The sequence below is a fragment of the Pelodiscus sinensis genome, unplaced genomic scaffold (genome assembly GCF_049634645.1).
Source record: "Pelodiscus sinensis isolate JC-2024 unplaced genomic scaffold, ASM4963464v1 ctg56, whole genome shotgun sequence".
In the NCBI taxonomy this organism is placed as follows: domain Eukaryota; kingdom Metazoa; phylum Chordata; order Testudines; family Trionychidae; genus Pelodiscus; species Pelodiscus sinensis.
This window is the reverse complement of record NW_027465934.1, coordinates 106,333-127,947: the sequence shown is the minus strand read 5'-3', so window position 1 is coordinate 127,947 and position 21,615 is coordinate 106,333. Positions and strand designations below refer to the sequence as shown.

Genomic DNA, 21,615 nt, shown 5'->3' with positions numbered 1-21,615 from the left:
CACTGTCCTGCTCAGTCCACGGGCTCCTCCAGGCCAGGGTTCTGCCTTTGTTTCCAAGGGTGCATCTACACTGCAGGGCTGAACTTGAAATAAGCGACGCAAACTGAGCTACGTCAATTGCGGATCTTATTTCGAAATGGAACTCTCCCTCCATCTTCCCCTGCTCCTCGGACCACAAGGGCTGCAGGAGTCGGAGTAAGAAGTCCTCCAGCTTCCCCTGCTCCTCGGACCACAAGGGCTGCAGGAGTCAGAGTAAGAAGTCCTCCAGCTTCCCCTGCTCCTCGGACCACAAGGGCTGCAGGAGTCGGAGTAAGAAGTCCTCCAGCTTCCCCTGCTCCTCGGACCACAAGGGCTGCAGGAGTCGGAGTAAGAAGTCCTCCAGCTTCCCCTGCTCCTCGGACCACGAGGGCTGCAGGAGTCAGAGTAAGAAGTCCTCCAGCTTGATGCTGGTTAGACGCAGACTAAGTGATTTCGAAATAGTGCTGCAGTGTAGATGCACCTTGGGAAAGCCAAGTGACCCACAATGCTCCTTGTCAATTTCCTGTGAGACGCTCTGCAGGGCAGAGGCCAAGAGTCCTTCCTGAGTCCTGGGGCTTGCCCACCATCCATTTACACCTGCCCTGTTCTCTGCCTTGGGCTCTCTCGGTTAACACTTGTACAAAATAAAACCCACCAAAACAAGCCCAAGCCCTCAGTTGCACCATGGCTTGGCTCTGCATCTCCTGGTCCATGCTCAGCTCAAGAGCTGTTCTTTCAAAAGTAAAGACTCACAATGGATTAAGTCAAGAGTTTTGCTGAGAGTCTGAAAATGAGGGTGTCCTACTGTCTCACGCTGCCTGTTCTGGAGAACTCGAGAGGCACATTTCTCCATACATTAGAGGACCTACTTTTTTTTTTTTAAACTATCCTCAATTAATTGTTGGCTCTTTTCTCCAAGCAGTTGGCAGCAGTGTTCCCTGTAAGCTGAGCACCTGAGGCCACGGAGGAGAGATTCAGATGTCGCCTGGCTGATCAGCAGAGCCACAACTGCCAGCAGCATGTCTCTCCTGGTGGTGCACATCACATTTATTTCACATATGCATAGAAAGGATGAGATGGACACTGGCTGGAAGTGCATCTCTGGATGCAACTCCTATGTACAGTGGGTTTGGACCTTTCCTATCTCTCTCTAAAGTTTTCTTGCTGGGCGACGGAATGGTGTTCTCACGCTCTCAGGCCACGAGAGTCGCCAGAGAGAGGAGGGTAGGTGAGCGTAGCGAGCAGCAGGCCCAGCTCCCTAGTCAAATATGTATTCGTTCTGTGGGATTTTGTCTGCTCGTTCAAGAACTTCTCCTAAACGGCAGGACACCAAATCAGGTGGGCAGCTTCCTCATAACAAAGCCAAGTAAGGGTTTGCTTGTGCCAGGAATGAGGCTGTTTCTCAAAACAGAAAGGGAGGGTTCTGGTAGCAGGGACTGTTGTACAGTATAATGATCGCAGGGGGCCAGCAAGGGGATCGGGAAAGCTAGAATCCCACTGGAGTGGCAGGGATGGAAAAAGGGGCACCCATCTACTGTGTATTTCACAGGGTTTGTTTAGATCTGTTGGTCCCCAGCCTGTTGACCTGCACCCTCCCTTGGCTGTGCCCGCTGCAGCAGCCATGGACAGGCGCTTCTCAGCTGGCCCTAAGCTGCTATAGCAAGAGGGCTGGGGTTGTCCCCTTCTCCACAGGGCCCCCCTCATCCCAAGCCCCACCCCACAACAGGCCTTCCAATTTGCCATTTAGCATCCATTCTAAATTCCCCATTTAACCCAGAGATTCCCCTGGCACATCTATGGAACAATGTTTTCTCCTCCTATGTCATCTCCTCTTCTCCTGGCTGATTCTGTCAGCTGCAAAGCAAGCCCAGAGTTTGAGTCTTCGTGGACTCCCCTCTGCAGCCACTCAGACATTTATTTTTTCAGAAGAACAGCGTTTGCCGAGTGACACAGCTAGCTCAGCATCGCATGTTCTCGCACAGTCAGACAAGGGCAGCCTGCAGAAAACACCCTTGCCACATGTGACCATCTCAAAGGCCCATTCCGACCGGGAACCATCCCCCACTGCTACTCTGGCTCTGCCACGCTGCACCACCCCAATAGCCCCTGCAGTCCAGTGTCCAGCCTCCAGCAGCAGGCAGGGCCAGAGACGTCATGGAAAGGTGGACGCTGCCATCTCTCACTGGGCAACACTGTCTACAGCAGCGGTGGGAACCTTTTTGGGGTCGGGGGCCGATGACCCACAGAAAAATCAGTTGGGGACGCACACACGTGAGAAGCAAAAAAACCAACCAAACCCTCGCTGATGTGGCCCCCAACTGAGGAGACGCTCCCCACATTCCCCTGGCACAGCAGAGCCTTTGGGGGCCCAGGATAGTAGATTGTGTGTGCTGTAGCCCCACAGGGGCCTGGAGCACCACCGTGGGCTTCCCAATACTGGGAAGGAGCCCCAAGCCTCGGGGGGCCGGATCCAGACAAGGGGGGGCTGCATCCAGTCTCCAGGCCTGAGGTTCCAACTCAGGATCTGTAGGGAAACTGGTTCCTGATGCTACACCATTTATTCCTCCCCTGGAGCAGGACGATGGACAATCCATGTACATACTCTGAAATTGACACACCCTGCAGAAGATGACGCTAGTTTTCCATCTGCTCCCAAGGGTGTTCATTCAGTGCACACAATCGGAACAATTTCTTTGCGCACTGTCTGCTGTTGCCAAGCTGCAAAGAAGGCATTGGGCTCGGTGAGCCAGCCAAGGGCTGAAAGCAAGGAGCAGCTCCCTGGGCCACCAGGGGAATCAGGCCTCCCTGCGGACATGCTCCAACGCAATCCAAAAGAGCAGAGACGTAACCAAACGAGGCAGCAAGAGCTCTGTGCCGAAGGACACGGCCAAAGAGAAGCAATGGGAAGGCAGCAAGATCCACGGAGTGGATGCTCACGCTCACTAAACAGCAACAAGACAGGTGTCTACTCCTGAGGCGGACGCGCCGATACAATGGGCTGGCTCCCGGAGAACTGTGTTGGGGGCCAGCTGTGCTTTAATAGGGATCATTTCACTCTCCGACACTTCCTACACTAAGCCCTGTAGCCCTCATTGGTGATCTTAGGATCTTACGTACCAAGCATGCCAAGGGAGGTACCGGGGAAGTTATGATCAGTTGAGACCCGCCCTTTTCCTCTCAATCTGTGTGGGGGAGTGTGACTGAGTGGTCCTGCCACACCCTACCCCAGAAAAGAGCCATAGATAAGTCCTCCGGGAGGTTAGAGTGGCTCTGGAGGAAGAGCTGCAAAGCAGAGCTCAAGCATGCAGACCCACAAGGCTGGCTGGCAGAAGAAGCAGTTTCCAAGAGGGAAGCGCTGGAGGCAAGTGTCTAAACAACCATCGTTCAGCAAGGGCACGTCTACACAGCAGGGCTAAACTCAAAATAAGCGACAGCTTCAGCTATGCTGATTGATTACACAGCGTAATCAAAATAGCGGATTTCGACTTTTGGCACAGTCCAGACGGTCACAGGAGTCAGAGTAAGAAGCCCGTTATTTCAATGTATTCCAAAATAACAGGCCAGCTGTGTAGACGTGCACGACATTATTCCAAAATAACGCTGCTGTGTAGACACAGCCCCAGGGAGCTGCAGTCCAGCGACTCACTCGTGTGGGGACTCAGCAACGCCCTCGGACATGCTGAACTGGCGCTCTCCAAGCAGAAGGAAGGTCGAAAACAGAACTCAGGGGCCGGGCCTTTGCCTTTCTCCTGCCCACCCTACCCCCGCTGCATGCCACAAGGGCGCGGAGAAGGCAGAAGATGCCAATGAAGGAGACTGGTCTGCAATAGCTAGTGGGGTGAGAAGAGAGCTGGGTAGCCACTCTGACTTTTTGCCTGTCACTTCAAGTCTCTTTTGGGTTACTGGTCATCTTTCCCAGGGGGTGTGTGAAGTGTCTGGCAACTGGCTCAGGTTCTACCAAGGCTGCTGTGTATCCATTTCCAGTAATGACTGTTTACATTTGCACTGCACAGTCCTGAAGTTTTTGCCTGGTCCCCTCTGATCTGCAAGTGGCTCTGGGCGCGGGGCTCAGGTCCTGTGGTACTGACTGATCACAGCCCCTGGAGGGGTTTGCTGCTTGTCGCTAGCAAAGCATCGCCAGAGACAGCCCAGGCCAGGCCTCACAGCTCCTGGCAATACCCCGGGAAACCCTTCACAGACTCAGACCCCCTCAAGCCACAACTGTGACCCTCCCAATTTCCAATGGAACATTTTCGGGGCTCCAGCAGAGTAAACCTGAGGAACTTAGCCTGACAGCTGTGAGGAATGGTAAAGGCACCAGACCAAGCATCCTCTCCTGCCTTCTCCCTTTTGTGTTAGTAGCAACTTTGGTTTGACGCCAGAATGCTAGTGGGCGGGGCTCACTGGCCCAGCAGCAGCACAGACCACGTACCGCGAGAGACGAAGGAGTGAGCTCCATGGCCCAAGCCGAGCGCCAGCTGGCTTCATAGCATAGAGGCTCCTCCACTAAGCTCCAGAGGTCCGCCTGCTGGTGGTTACACTAGCACTCCTCCTCCTCCCCCGCAGCAAGAGCTCCGGAGACGCCACCAGCCAGTGGTGGGCAAGGAGACAAGCTGGCACCGGAGCAGGACTTGCTCAAAGCAAGTCACTCACAGCCGCACCCAAGCGCCAGAGTGAATGTGCCTGCCGCTGCCCCTCCCACACGGGGTTCCAACCGGGAAGGGTTTCTGTGACACAGACGAGCATTAGGAGGCAAGAGATGCGTTGGCTCCTTAAGCACATCAAAGGGTTAAGCAGCCGGCAGGGGGTGGAGTTACATTAAGAACAAATGGCTGCAAACTGACCAACTCGTTTAGGTTTGGCTGAGCAGACGCTGGGAGGGGTGCAGTCCTGGAACCTCTTTCGAAAAGGAGCAGTGGGGGCAAACCCCACACAAGCCCACAATCTAGCTGGCGTCCAGGCAGAGCTTGGCACATTTGCTGAGGCCGCCAACAACTGCATGCTGCTGGCTTGAGAGCAAGTCAGCAGCCCTGGGGTGCCACGCGGGAAGGGCTCCGAGTTACTGCGGGAATTCCTTCCTTCCCAGCATCCAGCTGTTGGCTCTTGCCTACATGCTCAGGAATCCCTTATCCCCTGGCTCAGAACTGCAGAGACCGGGGGGGGTGTTCACTTTCCACTGCAGCACGAACCACGTGCAGGTTTCAACTAGTGTCAGTGGTGGATTCTCTGACGATGTCTTCAGTCAAGATGCGGAGTTCCCTGCCGTGGCCAGGGGCTAGCTCAGGAACAGCTGCGGGAGGTGCTGGGGCCTGCAGGTCAGACTCAATGGTCTGCCTGGCCTGAAGAATGGAGGAGTTAACAACCCAAATCCACCTAGGAAGAAAGGCACAGCCCAGGAGCCGGGCCTACAGAACTCCTTGCTCGGGGCAGCCGCTCCTCCACCTTGCCCAGCACTGACAAGACGCTGCAGAGCAGAGGGCCAGTGAGAAGAGCGGTTGGGATTAGGTGAAATCCCGACTCAAAGCCATGAAGGCCCTTTCTACAACCCAGCAATGGAGCCTGCAGCAGCCTCCTCCAATAGCTGCGAGGGCTAAGGGAAGCACGGTAGCTGGAAATGGACCTCTCAGGGACACTCGATCGATGGGCAGCCTGGACTAGCGCGTGGGCCACCCGAACGGCCCCCGTCCACCTCAGCGGGATTGTTGTACCAAGTGGGGCTCCCTGCGCTTGCGAACCCAGCACGAGGGGGAGCGTTGACTGACCACAGCAGCGCTGGGATTGGCTGCCGAGGGAGCCCGCGGCTCTGTCAATGCTGTGTGCAGCCAGCACACACCTCACTGCGTGTGCCCTGGCTCCACGGGCCTGCCACTTTGGAACAGACAAAGTGGGATGCAGACAGAAAGCAGCACAATCTACCAACCCGGCACGTGGGCAATGTCCTGCACTCCCACGTTGAACCGGGTGGGCCACAGGCTCCCCCTGCTGCTACAGAATAGTAGAGAGGTCCAGCCATCAGCACCCAGCACTGCCGCTGGCAAGCGCACGCCCTCCGCGACGGACACGAAACCAGCCTTCGCCCAGTTCCAGGCACTCAGCAGGAACTCAAGTCTAGTCCCGAGAGGAGGGTCATGTGCGACGGGGGAGGAGACTCAGAACAGTCAGAAACCTCTAGGCTGACAGTGCTGCTGCTACGAGGACTTTGCAAAGACACGTAAGAAAGTCGCTTTGCTGCTGCTGTGCCGTTTCGGGAGTGAAGTCTGGTTTCCCTGCCTGGCGGGGTGACTTTCTTGGCACCGAAACGTGAACTCTCCTGCCTCTGTAGCAGGCACCCTGGCTCCAGAACGACGACACTGAATCTCAGGGCCCAGCCACTGAGCGGGGCTCGCAGGGCTCAGACTGCTGGGCTGAAAACGACAGTGCAGGCGTTCGGGCTCAGGCTGCAGGCTCTAAGCCCCTCCCCTCTCCTGGCACCGGAGTCAGGCTCCCGCCCAAGAGAAGACGCCCACACTGCAAACGTAGCGCTCACAGCCTGGGGCCCAGGGGCCATGGATCACCATAGAGACAGCCCTAGACACTGCAGCTCTGTGACTGCGGAACCAAAGCCAGAATGTAAGAGCGGAGAGAACTCCCTGCCCATGGCTCTGGTTTCACGGCCTTGCAACGCGATCGCTGCGCCAGCTATCCAAGGAGGACTGCATTTGTGCTAAAGAAGAGAAAAAGCACAATTTCTTTTGACAGCCTCTCTGGGCCTTTAGCACAAATCAAACACCACCGCACACCTGTTCCTACACTCCCCTCCGGCCTGCCAGCAGGAACCAGAACAGTCTCCTGGGCAGTACAGCGAGAATACGCCACCACCCTGCTGCACACGGCTGTTTAATGGAGAGTCCGCAGCACACGCTGTCGGGCTAAACAACCACTATCTGCATCGGTCATGGGTCCACTTTGCAGGCAACCTCTGGACAGAGAATTTGACCCTGCTGGGAGCAATAGGAGACTTTGTTGATCAGACTCCAAATTCTGGCCTGACAAGACAAGATCCTGGCTTTCTTCTCCTGGCATCAAATGTTCGGCTCCCGCCCGTCAATCGCCAGCCAGTCCCCCACCCTGCGCCCTTCCTGCCCCCGCCCACCCTCCCGCCCAATCGCCAGCCAGTCCCCCACCCTGCGCCCTTCCTGCCCCCACCCACCCTCCCGCCCGTCAATCGCCAGCCAGGCCCCCACCCTGCGCCCTTCCTGCCCCCGCCCACCCTCCCGCCCGTCAATCGCCAGCCAGTCCCCCACCCTGCGCCCTTCCTGCCCCCGCCCACCCTCCCGCCCAATCGCCAGCCAGTCCCCCACCCTGCGCCCTTCCTGCCCCCACCCACCCTCCCGCCCGTCAATCGCCAGCCAGGCCCCCACCCTGCGCCCTTCCTGCCCCCGCCCACCCTCCCGCCCGTCAATCGCCAGCCAGTCCCCCACCCTGCGCCCTTCCTGCCCCCGCCCACCCTCCCGCCCAATCGCCAGCCAGTCCCCCACCCTGCACCCTTCCTGCCCCCACCCACCCTCCCGCCCGTCAATCGCCAGCCAGGCCCCCACCCTGCGCCCTTCCTGCCCCCGCCCACCCTCCCGCCCGACAATCGCCAGCCAGTCCCCCACCCTGCGCCCTTCCTGCCCCCGCCCACCCTCCCGCCCGTCAATCGCCAGCCAGTCCCCCACCCTGCGCCCTTCCTGCCCCCGCCCACCCTCCCGCCCGTCAATCGCCAGCCAGTCCCCCACCCTGCGCCCTTCCTGCCCCCGCCCACCCTCCCGCCCGTCAATCGCCAGCCAGTCCCCCACCCTGCGCCCTTCCTGCCCCTGCACACCCTCCCGCCCGCCAATCGCCAGCCAGTCCCCACCCTGCGCCCTTCCTGCCCCCGTCCACCCTCCCGCCCGTCAATCGCCAGCCAGTCCCCCACCCTGTGCCCTTCCTGCCCCCGCCCACCCTCCCGCCCGTCAATCGCCAGCCAGTCCCCCACCCTGCGCCCTTCCTGCCCCCGCCTACCCTCCCGCCCAATCGCCAGCCAGGCCCCCACCCTGCACCCTTCCTGCTCCCGCCCACCACACCCCTGGATCTGCCTACCTGCCTGCTCCGGCCCATCACTCGCCAGCCAGGCCCCCACCATGCGCCCTTCCCGCTCCCGCCCCTGCCCACCACACCTCTGAACCGGCCCCTCCTGCCCGTGAATCGCCTGCCAGGCCCCCCGCCTGCACCCTTCCCGCTCCCACCCCACCCACCAATAAAACAGTCCAGGGTCCACAGCCCAGCCCCCTCCTTCCATCCCTAGTCTCACCTTCAACCTCCATTCCTACACCCACCATCCTCCCTAATCCCTCCCCCTCTGCACCTCCGCACTACCCACCCCCTGCCTCCATTCCTATATCCCCTCACCGCACTGCCCATTCCCACATACATCCCTATGCCCCTTCCTCCCTCCCCACACATGCCCTGCCCCCCCACGAACAGCAACCTAAGCACCACAGAAACGGCAGCAGGCCTGCACACAGGACTGGGGGTGTGGGCAGCTGCCTAGCAAGGGGCAGGAAAGGCGCCATTGCTGGGGTGCTGTGCAGCAGGAGCAGGTGGAGGGAGGGGCAGAGCGCAGGGTTCCTTTGGGATGCCAGGACGGGAGTCTGGAAGGGGGCAGTGCCCCGCTCAGCCACCAGGCCCCATGCCGCTTCCCCTGTGGGCCTGCTCAGGCCCGGGAAGGCCCCCCAATGTCTGCCCTGGAGCCTCTGCCCGAGGTCTCCCCTGCGAGCGATGGGGGTAGTGCTGCTGCAGCCCCATTCCCTGTGCCCGGCTTATCCGGAGCAGCACCCCAGCCCTGGACGGAATCGCTCCCTGCCCTGGCCACTGCTCGTGGACCAGCAAAGCCACCTGGCAGACCGGCCTGGGCAGACTCCGCCTCCCAGGGGTCCTGGCTGCTCAGCTCTGGAGGGCAGAGCCTGGCAGGGACAGCTATAGATAGAGATGAACTTGGAAAGGAGGAGACGGAGGACTGTACGGGAAACTTACTGTGTTGGAAGAGGACACACACACACACACACACACACACACGGAGTGCCGGCTCGTACCTAGGCCACTCTGCTTCATTTCGGAAGACGGTCTGGCGTAGGAGGAGAAGAGGCGATACCCTCCAGATCTGGAAGAGGACTCAGACAGCACCTGTCGAAAGAAGAGGAATGCTGACGGCACCATTAGACTCATGGCTGCTCCACCCCACGCGTTCAGAGGGCTTCACAAAGGTCCCCAGGAGGTCTCCTTTTAAAGACTGAAGGGACAAGAGACAGTATGTGTCGGCTTCTCGCAGGCAGCCATGTGCTTTGCACCTTGAGAAATCTCAGCACAGACCCCAAGGAGTTCCTACTCGCAGATCCGGACCCGCTCGCAGACACAGCCCATGTCATCACCCTCAAGCGGGGCTAGCTCCACACAGCAACAGCCAGACCAGCATCCTGTCCGACAGTGCCAGATGCTCCATAGGGAATCATGGAATCCTCGCACTGGAATCCAGCCCCTGCCCCTGGCAGGACAAAGCGCCGTCTAGATCAGAGGTGGAAAATAATTTTTGAAGTGGCCCCGGGCCGGGTCAGGATGCTCCCGGGCTTCCCCACCCCCAAACCAATCATGGTCTGGGGGTGAGGGGCCCCTTTGCCCCTCCTTCCCACTAAGCACCCATGGCCCTGGCAGGGTGGAAAGAGGCTTCGCACGCTCCCCCAGCCCCAGGCCAACCAGAGCTTGCATGAAGCACTCAGGAAAGTGCCGCGTGCTCCTCTCAGGGCAGAGGAAGCTTCGTACGGTCCCACGCTCCCAAGCTCTGCCTGGCCAGGGCCCGGGGAGCGTGCGGCACTTAGGAAAGTGTGCAGGGCGGGGGCAGGGTGGAAGAAGCGCTGTGCACTTCTCCCAACCCCAGGCCAGTCAGGACTTGGGGCGGGAGAGCATGTGAAGTCTCCTGCCCCGTGAGGAGCGCACGGCACTTCACAGTGCAACTTGCTCCTGGCAGGATGGAGGAAGTGGCGTGCGCTGTTCCCCTGCCCCCAGACCCTAACTGGCCTGGGGGCGGGGGAGCGGCATGGCCTCCGCGGGCCGGACCTACCCGCTTGGTGGCCAGGATGCAGCCCGCGGAGGCCCTTTCCCACCCCTGGTCTAGACCATCCCGACAGGCGTCTGTCCAACCTGCTCTTACATATCTCCAGAGACGGAGATTCCACAACCTCCCCGGGAAACTTATCCCAGTGTTTAACCACCCTGGCAGGCAGGACGGTTTTCCTAATGGCCAACCTCAACCTCCCTGGCTGCAGTTTAAGCCCCTTGCTGCTTCTTGTTCTATCCTCAGAGGCGAAGGGGAACAGCTTTTCTCTCTCCTCCTCGTAACACCCTTTTAGGTACTTGAAAACCGCTCTCATGTCCCGTCTCAGTCTTCTCTTTTCTAAGCTAAACAAGCCCAGCTCTTTCAGTCTTCCCTCACCGCTCCTGTTCTCTGGACCTTTCATCATTCTCGTTGCCCTTCTCTGGGCCTTCTCCAGTTTCTCCACATCTTTCTTGTGGTGCCCAGCACTGGACACAAGACTCCAACTGAGGCCTAACCAGTGCAGAGTAAAGCAGGAGAATGACTTCTCGTGTCTTGCTCACAACACTCTTGCTCATGCAGCCCAGAATCAGGTTTGCTTTTTTTGCAACAGTGTCACGCGGACTCATATTGGGCTTGTGGTCCACTCTGACCCCTAGATCCCTTTCTGCAGGACTCCTCCCTAGACAGTCGCTTCCCACTGTGTACGTGTGGAAGGGATTGTTCCTTCGGAAGTGAAATGAACAGAACCGGGCAATTTCAAGTGATCCATCCTATGTCATTCAGTGCCAGTTTCTACCAGCTGGAGGTTTAGGGACACCCAGATCGTGGAGTTGTGTCCCTGACCATCTTGGCTAACCGCCACTGATGGACCTGTCCTCCATGAAATTCTCCAGTTCTTTTTTGAACCCAATTATAGTTTTGGGATTCAACATCGTAGCAGTAAGTTCCCCACACCAACTGTGCTGTGTGAAGTAGTGTTTATTTACCCTGCTGCCCATTAAGAACCAGGGCTCACCAGCCAGACCTGCGGTACGAGAAGAGGTAAGTAACTCTTCCCAAGTCAATTTCCCCACACCATTCATGACTTTAGAGACCTCTACAGGTTCCCCCTTGGCAGGTTCTTTTTTCCCCCAAGCTGAACAGTCCCCCTTTCTTTGCTCTCTCGTCACTTGGAAGCTGTGCCACACTTGGCTGAGTCATTTGTGTTGCCTTTCCCTGTAGCTCTTCCTTTCTATTGCATCTTTTCTGAGATGGGGCACCGGCACGGCGCACAGCAGTCAAGATGTGGGTGAACCCTGGATTTATATAGTGCCACGATGGTGTCTTCTGTGTTATTCGAGTCAGAGCATTAGCCATATTATTTTCAGCAAAAGCCATGAGGAGTCTGGTGGCACCTTAAGGACAAATGTACTTGGCAGAAGCGTCAGTGGGCTGGAGCGCACTTTGTCCGACGCAGGACGTGGACGGGGATATCCACACACCAGCGACGAGAGGCGGGCCAGTGTCAGCGATGCCAGTCCAGCGCGGGTAGAGGCGGTAGGAAGGTGAGAATACCCAAAGGGGAAGATTCTTTGTACTGAGCTAGCCACCCCCAGTCTCTAGTAAGACCCGGTCTGGTGGTAAGCCTACAGGGGTCCAGTCTGCTTTGGAAGGGGTCTGTCAAATATGGCAACGCTGTTGGTTTGGGTCTAGATCCCTTCCCTCACAGTTCCTGCCATTGTTAGCATTCGGAGTTCACTGCGCTGGTGTCTTCTGAAAACGCTCCACAAGGACGCCAAGATCTCTAGGAGCGGTCCAGCTAATTTAGAGCCCGTCATTTCGTATGCACCATCGAGATGTTTTCCAGCAGGCACTGCTGCACATTTATCAACACCGAGTTTCATCTGTCATGTTACCCCATCAGCCAGGTCTGTGAGGTCTCGCAGCCAGCTTTGAGCGGAGCTATTTGGGTAAGTTTCTATCACCTGAAAGTCGCGCTGCCTCGTGATTGCTCTCCTGTTCCAGATCACTTCTGCGCATGCTGAGCAGTGCAGGTCCCACTACAGTCACTTGGGGGACCCTGCTACTTACTTCTCTCCACTGTGAAAAAGACGATTTATTCCTACCCTTGTGTTAAACAGACCCACGAGAGGACCTTCCCCCACATCCCATGACCGCTTAGTTTGCTCAAGAGCCTTTCTGAAAGTTCAAGGACACTAGATCCACTGGAGCCCCCAGAACATGGTTCATTTATTGGGTGCCAATCACCAAAAAGGCACCTGGGACTTCATGGCCGACAATAAGGAAGGCCCAAGACAGCTAATGATCCCGCAGCCCCAGACACTCCAACAAAGCAGCTGGCGTCAGAGCGAGTGATGTCCCAGACGACAGGACACCGAGCCTTGAAGGGGATTTTTGGATACTGCGGGCTTAGTCCCCACCATCGAGATACCCCAGACAGACAGACCCTGAGGACAGGGCCCCAAGGCCAACCCAGCTGAGCCCAGACAGACAGACAGACCCTGAGGACAGGGCCCCAAGGCCAACCCAGCTGAGCCCAGACAGACAGACAGACCCTGAGGACAGGGCCCCAAGGCCAACCCAGCTGAGCCCAGACAGACAGACAGACCCTGAGGACAGGGCCCCAAGGCCAACCCAGCTGAGCCCAGACAGACAGACAGACCCTGAGGACAGGGCCCCAAGGCCAACCCAGCTGAGCCCAGACAGACAGACAGACCCTGAGGACAGGGCCCCAAGGCCAACCCAGCTGAGCCCAGACAGACAGACAGACCCTGAGGACAGGGCCCCAAGGCCAACCCAGCTGAGCCCAGACAGACAGACAGACCCTGAGGACAGGGCCCCAAGGCCAACCCAGCTGAGCCCAGACAGACAGACAGACAGACCCTGAGGACAGGGCCCCAAGGCCAACCCAGCTGAGCCCAGACAGACAGACAGACCCTGAGGACAGGGCCCCAAGGCCAACCCAGCTGAGCCCAGACAGACAGACAGACCCTGAGGACAGGGCCCCAAGGCCAACCCAGCTGAGCCCAGACAGACAGACAGACAGACCCTGAGGACAGGGCCCCAAGGCCAACCCAGCTGAGCCCAGACAGACAGACAGACCCTGAGGACAGGGCCCCAAGGCCAACCCAGCTGAGCCCAGACAGACAGACAGACCCTGAGGACAGGGCCCCAAGGCCAACCCAGCTGAGCCCAGACAAACTAACAACTTGGGAATGCCCCTGGTCTGCCCGTGTTAATCAGACAGCAGGCGCCGCCCCCTCCCATAAGCCTGCAGGCGGGGATGTGCAGCGCGGCATCTGCCAGTTCAGCTTCAGAAGCCCAAGAAGGGGCTAGCGCAATGCAGCCTGGAGGCAATGGTGCCCTAGGCCCCGACAGCGCAGGGGACGTGCCGACTCTGCATTGACCCGCTGTGCCTCAGAGGCTCTTCTCCCATCGCTATTGCTGCACCTTTTTCCAACCCTGCTGCATTTGTTCACAACCGGCTTTCCCTCGGGCCCACTGGGCCCGTAGCACCTTCCACAGCAGTAACACCCAACCTGGCGCACTGGGAAAGGCGAGTCCCAGGACAAGCAGTGGCAAAGCTGAGCTCCACATCTGGGCAAGCAGACTGCGCCTGGCCGTTACCTCCATGGAGCCCGTTTTCCGGTTGCGGATCAAGGGCGATCTCCGCTGAATGCTGACTGGCTCCAGGAGCTGGGATGACCTGTGTGGTGCTTCGTCTGGCTCATCAACGCTCTTCACCTTGGAGAGATCCTCCATGCTGCCCTGGTCGGGCGTCGCGTCATTCTGCAGGAGGGAAAGGCGTGAGCAGTGCCGCGGCGACCGGCAAACAGACGCTGGAACCAGGCTCGCCAGCGGGGGAAGGGGCAGAGCAGGCAATTGCTCAGGGACCTGGGTGGTTTAGGAGCCCACGGCTCCCAGCAGCACAATGGAGCTAAGGCAGGCTTCCAGCCCCCTTGCTCGCGCTGCTCCCAGAAGTGGCAGCCCTGGCAGGAGGCAGCGTCTCCACGTGCTGCCGCCACCAGGCACGGGCACTGCAGCTCCCATTGGCTGGGAAGGGAGACTCTGGCTCCCCTGCCTAGAAGCTACTGCCCCGGGTTGTGCAGGAGCCACCTCCCCAACCCCAAGTCCCTTCCAGAGTCCGTACCCATCCCCCCGCCAAACCTCCAGCCTCTGGGGAAAGTGGGCAAGGGGGGGCAACCTCACTGGGTGGTATGTGGCAGCCCTGGCTGTGTGGGAAGAGCTTCCTGGCCACCACCAGCTGTCAGGCAGACTGCGCAGGTGCAGTGCGTGTGTGGGGAGGCCTCAACTACTCTGCCCTGGGGCCTGGAAACAGCGCTGGGGGGCCCGTCATCTCCCCGCACACACCCTCAGAACTAGGGATGCTAAGGACTAGTTGAAGCAAAGGCTTATTGGACAGTTGACAGGCTAGGAGACTACCCACTTCCCCACCCACTTCCTGCCTCTATCAGATAGAGGCGGCAAGGGGGGGCAGGAGGAGGTACTTCAAAGCAGAAGCACCACATGGAGCCTGGGGTCCAGGGTTCTGCGTGGCAGCATTTCAACAAAGCAGTGCTGCACAGCTGATTCTGGGCTCCACGTGACGCTGCCGCTTTGAAACTCCTCAGTGGCATTTCAAAGGGGCAGCGCTGCACAGCTGATCCCGGGCTCCACGTAACACTGCTGCTTTGAAACTCTGCAGCGGCATTTCAAAGGGGCAGTACCACACAGCTGATCCTGGGCTCCATGTGACACTGCTGCTTTGAAACTCCTCAGTGGCATTTCAAAGGGGCAGCGCTGCACAGCTGATCCCGGGCTCCACGTAACACTGCTGCTTTGAAACTCTGCAGCGGCATTTCAAAGGGGCAGTGCCGCACAGCTGATCCCGGGCTCAGTGCGGCGCTGCCCCTTTGAAACAACGCGGTGGCATTTCAAAGGGGCAGAACCGCCCTGACGACTAACCGAAGTCGATGCAACAATGCAATTCCATGACACTTAACTCCCTTACTTGAAATCTGAGACAGACAGTGCCCAGTTAGCCAGGAAGCTCATTCCGCAGTGACCCTCAAGTGCCAGAGGAGCTACTGCAAATGCAGGCCTGAGACAGGGCTGCTGCTGGCTGAGTGCTGCGTGCAAGGGAGCTGCTAGGTACGTGCTTGTCAGCGTGACAAAAGCTGCGCCTGACCCTGCCACGAGCACACCAAGGAGAATGCTAGAGCCTGCTGCTCTACACCACAAGCACTATGCTGAGTCCCCTGGGTCCCAGCCCCTCCTGCAAGGGGGCCATGGGCGCTCACGGGCAGCAGTTGGGGTGCTCCAGGCCATTCCCCAAGGCCTGTGCCTCAGTGACACAGACAGGCCCCTCATGAGACTCGCCTCTGCTGATGCAGGCCGAAAACCAAACCCTGCAGGGGCACTTCCATCTTCCTCACATCCCTTCACGCCTGGGCTGAAATGCAGCTCCACATGAAAACGCTCCTCTGAAGCCGGGTCCTAAGAACACAAAGATCAGTCCCACCTTTGGCATGAGCTGTGCACTGCCCTGAGCCCTCCCTCCTCCGGGCCAGCACGGCACACAGTCCGGCGGAAACGCAAGAGCAGACGCTGACATAGGCTGCATGTTGCACCCAGCAGCACAGAGCTTGGTGCGACCCCCATAGGCCCAGCAGGACTGGGCTATGCAAAACACCCCAGAGACGCAGTCCCAGCCATCCCTGCGAAATGCACCACATGCTGTGGAGACTGAGTCTCCCAGGGTATGTCTACACTACCCTCCTAGTTCGAACTAGGAGGGTAATGTATGCATACCGCACTTGCTAATGAAGCCCGGGATTTGAATTTCCCGGGCTTCATTAGCATAAGCGGGGAGCCGCCATTTTTAAATCCCCGCTGCTTCGAACCCCGTGTAGCGCGGCTACACGGGGCTCGAACTAGGTAGTTCGGACTAGGGTGCCTATTCCGAACTACCGGTACTCCTCGTGAAACGTGCCGTTTCACGAGGAGTAACGGTAGTTCGGAATAGGACCCTAGTCCGAACTACCTAGTTCGAGCCCCGTGTAGCCGCGCTACACGGGGTTCGAAGCAGCGGGGATTTAAAAATGGCGGCTCCCCGCTTATGCTAATGAAGCCCGGGAAATTCAAATCCCGGGCTTCATTAGCAAGTGCGGTATGCATACATTACCCCGCTAGTTCGAACTAGCGGGGTAGTGTAGACATACCCTCACCCTCCTGGGCTGTGCCTTTAGAGCTTCCAGGACAACCTGGTCAGGAAATCTGACCCAGAATCCCTCTGGCTGGGCGACAGTGGATCTTTGGGGAAAGCACCCAGTCTTGGTGTAAAGTTCCCAGTGAAGGAGAACCTCAGAGTGACTCCTGCCTCAGGCCCATCGTACAGTGACTGGTGTGCACATTTGTGTGCACATGGAATTCTGCAGGGCTCTTTTCTCTTCCTTTCTGGCTCGGGGGCGGGTTCTCCTGGGATTGGGGAATTTGGATTTTTTGGGCATCTCCTGAAAGAACTCAACTCCCAATTGCCATTCGTGTTTTAAGGTTTTCCTCCTAACCAATCGATAGATCGTTTCCAGCTTCAGAAACTAGCCTGTCCAAGGGCCAGCTAAGCAGATTCCTGGTTCGGCCAATATTCTGCTGACAGATAACTGGAACGAGGTTGTGCTCACTCACCCTTTGGCAACCACTGCTGTGTAGCTCAGGGATTCGTTTATGGTTGTCAAAATATGAACACAATCCAAGGCCCAAACGCCATCGCTGGGCTTCTCAGCCCCCCCTTTGAATAACAGGAGAGCCATGCTCACTGCCCTCAACCAAGGGTGGCACTGAGTCCAAAGGGCTCCGTGAACCTTTCCCTAAGAGTTCCAGACAAGCTAGTACGCCAGGGCTGCACGTGGCTAGGGAAGAGCGCCTGGTCTCTTACCAGCCCACCACGGTACCACCAATCAAGGCTCTCATGTCTGGCCTCCCATGCTGCCGAGATGCTCCCAGGCAGGGGAGCTGATAGCAGGGGTCTGCTCAGAGATTCAGCTACTCAGGCTCGGGCTCTGTCTGGAAGGGGCCGTTATTGTTTAATACCAATTCGAAATCCCTGGCCTCCAGAGTCTTTGCCGGGGGGAGCTCTTGGCCCATGGAATGTCTCACTTGGGAGCCCCGTCAGCCCTGGAGCCTCCCCACAGCCCAGCTCAGGAACAGAACATGGAGACTTTGGGGCCTCGCTGCTGACCCGCCAGGAGGCCACTGATGCCAGTGCCTGCCAAGTGGGCAGAAGCCCCTCGCCCAGGGTCTGCTCTGGCGCAAGATCCCTCACCTTGTTGTTGTCCTCGTAGAGCATGATCACGATCTGGGTCATGTAGTTCAGCTCCGAGATCGCACTCAGGTAGTCCATGGCTCTCTTCCACTGCTGGTCCTGGGCCTCCTGGGACACACCAACAATTGCATGGGACAGGCAACAAACGGAGCTGAGGGAAGCGGGTCTGAGCACGCCACCCGTCAGCAGACACCCGCTCAGCTCATCCTAGCAGAGCAATCCCCAAGGAGACACTCCAACTCCTCCTGCGGTCCACGTGCAGACTCGGCACCCTGCCCTCGTGCTGCGAAATGGAGCTAACCAGCAAGCGCTTCCCTGAGGCGCCGACCCAGGTGCGAGAAGGGGGAGCTGCTCTTACAAAAGAGCTTGGGAATGAAACTCTGAAGAACATTCGAGACATGTCGCTGGGGAGAGGGGACGGGCAGCTGGCATTCCTGCCTGAGGGCCACGTGCCCTGCAGCACGGGCGATGGGGAGGGTCAGAGAAACACTCTCGGCCCCTTCCCCCACCTGCGCCACAAGCTCTAATGCCGGCAACCCCCAGGAACCGCACGAGAGGGAAAGCGAACCGAGAGCACGGCTGGCGGACGGTGCCTTTCCTGGGCCTGCTAGCGCAGAGCCGGCCCCGCCAGCTGCGGCTCGGGAAAGGTCCCTGCGAAGCTCCGCGGCGACGTGAAATCCTCTTCTCAAAGGAGACGGGCTCAGTATCCACAGCGAGGCTCCGCTAGCTCCTTCCCCCAGAACCCAGAGGGGCATCCAGTCCACTCCCTGGCACCTCAGCCAGGGCTACGCATTCTCTGCGTTGGGGAGTGGAGACTGAGTGGGGAAGGGACTGGGGTGCAGGAAGCACTGTGGGGTCTGGGTGAAGGAAGCCGTTGTGACCATCGGGCACTGGACCGGGGTGCAGGGGTTTGGGTTGTGACCTGGGCAGGGGAATAGGGTGTGGGATCTAGGAGGGGAGCAGAGGGTTTGGGTTATGTGGGATACTGGGTGGGGGAAGGGAGAGAACAGGGTGCCAGAGGCAGGCTCTGGCCGGGAGACTTACCTGAGTGACTCCCAGCCAGAAGCCCAGCACATTTCTCAGGCAAGTTCCCGACCTGCCCCGCCCCCGCACAGGCTGCAGGGGCCATGTGCATCTGTGAATAAGAGCCTGAGGGGTGGGGGAGTGGTGTTTCTCACGCTGCCTGTTCTTCAAACAGGCAGCTCCCATTGGCCAGAAACCGGCCAATGGGATTGCACTCGGGCAGGGGGGCACTGCATGACGCACCACTCCCCCCTCTCCTGGGCTCACAGCTGTGAAAGAGAAATGGCCAGCTGCTGCTTTTCCGAGTGGTGTGCAGGGCAAGCAGGGAGTCTGCCTGAGGCTCCCTGCTATGTCCATGGGCCGGATCTGGGGGCTTGGCAGGCCGGATCCAGACCATGGGCTGCATTTTGCCCCACCGTGATCTAGACCATGCTTGGTGGGGATTTATCTGACCTGCTCTTTAAAATCTCCATGATGGAGACTCCACAATCTCCCTCAGCAGTTCTCTCCAGTGTTTCACCATCGTGACAGGCACGAAGTTTTCCCTAATGTGCAACCTCCACTTCCCTGGCTGCAGTTGAAGCCCCTTGCTGCTTGTCCTGTCCTCAGAGGCCAAGGGGAACAGTTTGTCTCCCTCCTCTAAATGAACTTTTAGATACATGAAAAATCATGCTAACCCTTATTTTTTTCTTCTCCAGACTAGTAAACCCAATTCTTCCAGACTTCCCCTCATAGATCATATTTTCTAAACCCCCCAAAAAATCATTTTTGTTTCTTCTCTGGACCCTCTCCAATTTCTCCACATCTTTCCTGAAATGTGGCTCCTAGAACTGGACACAATACTCCAGTTGAGGCCTAATCAGCATGAAGAAGTAGAGCAGAATTACTTCCTGCATCTTCTTAATACATCTCAGAGGGTATGTCTACACTGCCACCCTAGTTCGAATTAGGGTGGTTAATGTAGTCAATCGAAGTTGCAAATGAAGCCCAGGATTTAAATATCCCAGGCTTCATTTGCATCTTGCCAGGTGCCGCCATTTTTAAATCCCCGGTAGTTCGGACTCCCTGCCCGCGGCTACACATGGCACGGAGTAGGTAGTTTGAATTAGGCTAATTCGAACTACCGTTACTCCTTGTGGAACGAGGTGTAACGGTAGTTCGAATTAGAAAGCCTAATCTGAACTTCCTACTCCGTGCCACGTGTAGCCGCGTGCACGGAGTCCGAACTACTGAGGATTTAAAAATGGCAGCACCTGGCAAGATGCAAATGAAGCCTGGGATATTTAAATCCCGGGCTTCATTTGCAACTTCGATTGACTACATTAACCACCCTAGTTGGAACTAGGGTGGTAGTGTAGACATACCCAGAAAGAGGTTTGCTTTCTTGGTAACAGTGTCACGCTGCTGACTCGTATTTAGCTCGTGGTCTCTATGACCCTAGATCCCTTTGTGCCGTGCTCCTTCCTAGGCAGTTATTTCCCACTGTGCACGTGTGTGACGAATTGTTCCCTCCTAAGCGGAGTCCTTTGCATTTGTCCTTATTGAATTTCAGCCCATTTACTTCAGCCCATTTGCCCAGATCACTCTGAATTTCAATCCTGTCCTCCAAAGCACTCACAAGCCCTCCCAGCTTGGGATCATCTGGGAATGTTATGAGTGTACTCTCGGGGGGTATGTCTACACTACAAAGTTAGTTCGAACTAACTTAGTTCGAATTAGTTAATTCGAACTAAGCTAGTTCGAACTAACGCGTCTAGAACTAAAAACTAGTTCGAACTAGCGTTTTGCTAGTTCGAACTAGCAAGTCCACATTGAGTGGACTCTGAACAGGGCTTAAGGATGGCCGGAAGCAGTGCCGGCAGGGCATAAAAGGAGGACTTAGAGCATGGAGATGCTGTCTCAGGCTAGCCGAGGGCTGCGCTTAAAGGGTCCCGACCCCCACCCCGGACACACAGTTCTAAGGGGTGCCCCGCTTGCAAAGAAGTTCTGGCTTGGAGTGCCCTGAGTGCCCACACTGGGCACATCACGCCACTCGGCCATCAGCCCGGCTGCACTTGCCGCAGGCTGCCATCTGGGGAGAGGGAGTAATTGGGGGGCTGCAGGAGAGCTTCCACCCCCAGAAGCCCGCAGAGCCAGCCCAGTCCTCCCCATCGGGGGCTCATACCCCATTCCTCCCTCACCTCCTTCCACTTACCCTTCCTTAGCCCCCCTTCTTATTGATGTACAAAATAAAGATAACGTTTCTTCCAACATTGACTCTGTCTTTATTGAAAAAAAACTGGGGGAGACTGGGAAAAGGAGGTGGGAGAGGGGAAGAGAAAGGCTGGGAGAGGGGAGGGCAACTAACATGATCAGGGGTTGGGAACAGGTCCCAGATGAAGAAAGGCTACAGAGACTGGGACTGTTCAGCTTAGAAAAGAGGAGACGGAGGGGGGACAGGATAGAGGTCTCTAAAAGAAGGGGTTGGGTGGAGAGGGTGCATTCAGAAAAGTTCTTCCTGAGTTCCCATAAAGAAGGACTAGAGGACACCAAAGGAAAGGAATGGGTAGCAGGCTTGAAACTAGTAAGAGAAAGTTGTTCTTCTTGACAAAGCAAATAGTTAACCTGTGGAACTCCTTGCTGCAGGAGGCTGTGAAGGCTACAACTAGAACAGAGTTTAAAGGGAAGTGAGATAAAGTGATGGAGGTTGGGTCCATGGAGTGGTATTAGCCAGGGGGTAGGAGTGGTGTCCCTGCCCAAAGTTTGTGGAAGGCTGGAGAGGGATGGCGCGAGACAAATGGCTTGGTCATTGTCTTCGGTCCATCCCCTCCAGGGTCCCTAGGGTTGGCCTCTGTCGGCAGACAGGCTACTGGGCTAGATGGACCTTTGGTCTGACCCAGGACGGCCATTGTAAGCTCAGGGCTCAGTGTCGGGGGTCTCAGTGGACCCCCTTGATTTTCATGCACACCTGGTCCTGGGTGGCCAGGCTGGCAGCTCTCCTGCCCTAGACGGCCACTTTCCTGTGCCTAGTGCGGAGATCGTGGACGAGGTCCACGATGTCCGCACTAGCCCAGGAAGGTGCCCGCCTCTTGCGGTCCAGGGCAAGCTCCCGGGAGCCGCCAGCCTGGTCCCGGCAAGAGGGGGAGGGCTGGGGGGCATCGGGTGGGTGGCTCTGTGCCGTGCC

The 21,615-nt window shown here is 57.7% G+C and overlaps 1 protein-coding gene across 12 annotated transcripts in view; it reads right to left on the bottom strand.

The window, feature by feature from the left end:
* PPIP5K1 (diphosphoinositol pentakisphosphate kinase 1) overlaps positions 1-21,615 on the bottom strand; it is a 131,219-nt gene that overhangs the window by 46,586 nt on the left and 63,018 nt on the right. For all 12 annotated transcript variants that reach the window (XM_075916965.1, XM_075916967.1, XM_075916964.1 and 9 more), the window contains 4 exons: positions 17,430-17,537; positions 15,488-15,604; positions 13,736-13,897; positions 9,111-9,201 (listed from right to left, as the gene is read on the bottom strand). In XM_075916965.1, coding sequence (XP_075773080.1) covers positions 9,111-9,201; positions 13,736-13,897; positions 15,488-15,604; positions 17,430-17,537 — 478 coding nt within the window. The remainder of the gene's footprint in view (positions 1-9,110; positions 9,202-13,735; positions 13,898-15,487; positions 15,605-17,429; positions 17,538-21,615) is intronic.